At 41.9% G+C, this 4,321-nt stretch overlaps 2 protein-coding genes across 2 annotated transcripts; both read left to right on the top strand.

Moving 5' to 3' along the window:
• The first annotated feature begins 254 nt into the window (after positions 1 to 254).
• LOC101299014 lies at positions 255 to 1,870 on the top strand. The gene is made up of 3 exons (XM_004302224.1): positions 255 to 471; positions 642 to 809; positions 1,306 to 1,870. The coding sequence occupies exons 1-3, from the start codon at positions 363 to 365 to the stop codon at positions 1,407 to 1,409; spliced, it is 381 nt and encodes a 126-aa protein (XP_004302272.1). The 5' UTR covers positions 255 to 362; the 3' UTR covers positions 1,410 to 1,870.
• A 418-nt stretch (positions 1,871 to 2,288) lies between these two features.
• Positions 2,289 to 3,629, top strand: LOC101307815 (F-box/kelch-repeat protein At3g06240-like). Its single transcript, XM_004304838.1, has 2 exons — positions 2,289 to 2,381; positions 2,481 to 3,629. The coding sequence occupies exons 1-2, from the start codon at positions 2,289 to 2,291 to the stop codon at positions 3,627 to 3,629; spliced, it is 1,242 nt and encodes a 413-aa protein (XP_004304886.1).
• The last annotated feature ends 692 nt before the right edge of the window (positions 3,630 to 4,321 follow it).

Raw genomic sequence — 4,321 nt, 5'->3', positions numbered from 1 at the left:
AGAGTGGACAATTTTTTTCTTGATAATTTTTTCCCCTTATTGACAATGACTCTCCACGTGACACAACCTCTCCCAATGTCCAGTAGTCCCGCATGTGATCGCTGCCCATAAAATCTCCTGACTCCTTGGGGTCCGCCTCGATCTTATCCAATTACGTGGTACTCGATCCACAACCCACGTCATCACTTTCCCACTCAAATCAACAAACGTCCCAGATCTCTCTAGACCCCGGATACTTGTTCGACCTTTAACGCCCCCAACCTCGTTAAATCACCCCCACAAGCTCCACTCTCTCAGTCTCTGCTTCTCTCTCTAGTCCAACCCCGCCTCCATAGTTCAGCTAATACTCTCCGGCGAGCAGTATGGGCCTACTTGATCAGCTCTGGGACGACACCGTTGCCGGGCCTCGGCCAGATATCGGCCTCGGCAAGCTTCGGAAGAACCAACCTTTGCGATCCAACTCCGGCAAGGGTGCGTCGCAATTTAATTAGCACATGAACATACCTAACCTAAATTCAACGAATTAGAATTTGATTTTTTATAAAGTTGAGATCTTGCAAATGATCTTCGGCGTGTTAGGGAATCTATGATCTAAGTTGCAATGAATACCTCTAAATTCATCAAGATTCGATCTTGTGTAGGAGTTGATGGCGGGAGCGCGAGATCGTACGTTGAGGGATCAACGGAGGAGACGACGAGGGTTACACGGAGTATTATGATAGTGAAACCCCCAGGTTATGGGAGCGGCGGCAGCGATTCCACTCCGGCGTCGCCAGCTGGATCTACTCCACCGGTGTCTCCCTTTTCTGGTAAGCTTTTAAAATAAAATGTCATTTATGCCCTTGGCTGAGATTCCGGTGATGTTGGAGGCTCTTGGGGCGGGCGCCTAATTTGTCTTCCAAGACGTCGACAATTGTTAGATCAATCTAGACGGGGATATAATTGCAATTTCTTAGGGACTAAAATGAAAATAAGGCTAAATTACATTGACTAAGTCGTGGTTTATAAGATAAGGGCAGTGTCAAGTTGGTGGTTTTTGATTGTGATGTATTCCTGCTTCTTTTGAAATGACTTTAATTGTCCTCGTTGATTTTGTGAACAAGTGAGAATGATTCATAGTTTTAGCCTACTGTAGTACTGTTAAGTACAGATTCATGAGTTAAATGGAGTAGATTTGGTAACAAATCATTAAGGAATAGGAACTCATTAAGAGAGTGCAATATGGGAGTTTGAGGATCACGTTTGTTCTCCTGATTGTGTTCATTCTGCATGAAACAATTGGACTGATAATGTTTTGATTTGGAGGCAGGGAGTCGTTCCGTTTTCGAAGAAGGTCGGCGTCCGATGCTTACGACAAGTCACGCGAGGTCGCTGGAGCAAAGAGCCCCCCTTCTTCTTACGATGTGTGACATATGAGCGGGAGGTGTATAGCATGCCCCCAGAGGATGTGCCTTACTTAGTCTCCACGGCATGTGATGTCAGTAAGCTGTTACCGAACCAACCAAGGCGGGAAAGAGAGTGCGATGATCTTTATATGTAGCGCTTAAGTAACTATGGTAGCTAGATAAGTTCGAGTGTTTCTGGTTGTGAGGATGTTTGTTTTTTGAACTGTGTGAAGGTGTTGTGTAAGTTGCAGATCTTATGCAGCAGTGGTTTGTGTTTTGTAACATGTCATATGTGAGAGTTGCTAATCTAATCTGTATCGTATTTCCTTTCAGTGAATGTTGTTGTATTTGATTTCTGCAGTGTACTACATTACTTGTTAAGTTCCCTTAAGCTCCCTGGTTTTTTGTTTCATTGATGTTGAGTTCGGACTTGTTGAAATTATAAATGCACTTGCAGCGGAGTGACAAGTATTATTTTCTGAATACATTTCGCTTGATTACCCCTAATGCTGGACTTGGATTAAGAAACACTGTCTGCAATTGCAGCCTATAGTTTATAACAATGGGTTAACTTGGTGGTAAAGCTGTGTGCTGCGTTGTTGTACCTCGACTCGAATGGAGTTTAATTTAAAAACTATACTTGTATGCCCAAATCGTGGGGGCCTTCTAACAAATGGCCAACTTTCTAGCCAGCCAAATCCGACTAACATGCAGGCCACTATTTTGTCTTGCCAACGGTATCGATGGGGGTACCGGGTACGTACATTCAAATCGAACACATTAAACCTACAACTGATATCAACTTACGAATCCAAAATCTGAGATTGGAGTCGTTCTATACGTTGGTCTCTACGCGACCATAATTGCAAACCAAGAATCATCTTCATTTCCCCTGAAGGAGATATGGAAAGCTTTATCAAATTGTATTCATCTGAAGATTTTGTGGAGCAAATTCTGTCAGGACTTCCTCCCAAGTCTTTGATGCGGTTTAAGTGTGTGTGTCAATCGTGGTGCAATCTAATCAAAAGCCCTAGTTTTGTAGCCAAACACATTTCCACTTCTACGTGAGCATTCTCCTTGCCCATCCTTTTCAAGCGCCAAGTCCCCCTCACAGACAAGGACAACAACCCTAAGGATGACGATGATGAGAAGGAAGCTGAGAATGATAACGACGATGTCGAAATTCTATTGTCATCACTTAATATATGCAGTGGGAATGATGATGATTGTCTTTTATCAACTGTAGTTGAGGATGTTAATATTCCGCTTCCTGCTCATCTGAAGCTACAACATTCTTCGGAACTCACAATTGCAGGTCATTGTGATGGGATCATCTGTTTAAAACTTTTCATTGGCAATGTTATATTATGCAACCCAGCCATGCAGGAATTCAAGCTTATTCCCAAGTCTTCTCTTGTCCTTCCCGAAGACGTTGAACTCTGGCCGGGATATCTTGAATATGGGTTACGTTATTACACCGATTATTTGGGATTTGGCTATGATCCTAAAAGTGAAGATTACAAGATTATTAGAATGGTAAACTATGATAAGGAATATTATTGGTCTAGAGCAGAAGTATACACTATGAAATCTAATTCATGGAGAGAGATTGAAATCTTATATGATTATGAACGTATGCATCATATTGATAGTTGGCCTTCTTTTCTGCCTATCTACTTCAACGGTATATGTTATTGGCGTGTAATATCAGATGACCTTATTCTTTCATTTGATATGGGAAGTGAGCTATTTCATGAGATCCCGATGCCAGATTTGGCAGATGGATGTAAAAATAGAGCTCAGCTTGCAGTGTGGAAAGAATTCATCGCTCTTTTTAACTTTCATGACGAAATTGGAGTTGCTCATCAATCTTATGATATGTGGGTGATGATGGATGATCTTGGTGAAGGTGGCAAGGGTTCCTGGACAAAGTATTTAACTATAGGACCTCTAGAAGGTGTTCAAAGTCCAGTGATATTTTGGAAAAGTGACCAACTTCTTATGGTTACTAACGATGGACAGATAGTCGTACATAACATTGGCACAAAAAAACTCAAGCATCTTCCTATTCATTTGATAAGATCGCTCTATTCTTATCATGATCAAGCCCTTGTCTATGTAAATAGTATTGCTTCCATCAACGGAGGTAACGTACTAGAAGATATAAACATTTCTGCCTTTTATGGCAGTGGCAAGTTTTATTCCAATAGGGAGGTTGATATTTCGGGTTTTTATTCAATGTGACAAGCTAGAGCTGTAAGTAATTATTGCCCTGATGGATAGAAGAATTCGCCAAGATTTTCACCAACAGTGAATGCTCTTGTTTCATATATGACGAATTTGAGGTTGTAATTACATCTTAATTAATCATATATGAGCTAAAAATGTAGAAGAGTCCATATTTAGCTTAGTAATTGAACATTGTTCTAGGATATTCTCTATGTGTGCCTTGGCCTTATGCCAATAGGATATGTAGTTAGACTAGATCTATGTATTCATATCCTTACCATATTGGTATTGTGTAATTCCCTATATAAAGGGCTCCTATCAATGAATAAGATGGCTCTCTTGCTATCTCTTTGTCTCTACACTTTATTCTTCTATCACGTTATCATGCATTTTGTTCTAACCCTAGAGCCAATAGCCCACCATTTTTTTCCAACCCTAAAAACCAAACCCTAAAATCAGGCAGCCTTGTTTTTCCCGATTTCCGACCAAAATTCCGACTGCCCTCCGCCGGAATTTTATATCCCCAGAAAGCTCTTTCCGTCACGGATCCAACGCCGCCGGCCTCACCCTGAGAACCGGTCGGCAAGTCTCCGAACCGGCCGCCGGAAAATTCCAAACCGCCGCCGCTACCGACCACCGGTTCACCACCTTCCCTTGCTCCGATCAACCTGAAATTTTGACAGAAGCTTCCCCATCCAGAGCTGCTC

The sequence above is a fragment of the Fragaria vesca genome, linkage group LG6, assembly GCF_000184155.1.
Source record: "Fragaria vesca subsp. vesca linkage group LG6, FraVesHawaii_1.0, whole genome shotgun sequence".
NCBI lineage: Eukaryota > Viridiplantae > Streptophyta > Magnoliopsida > Rosales > Rosaceae > Fragaria > Fragaria vesca.
The sequence above is the reverse complement of the archived record's forward strand: the minus strand, read 5'-3'. Positions and strand labels throughout refer to the sequence as shown.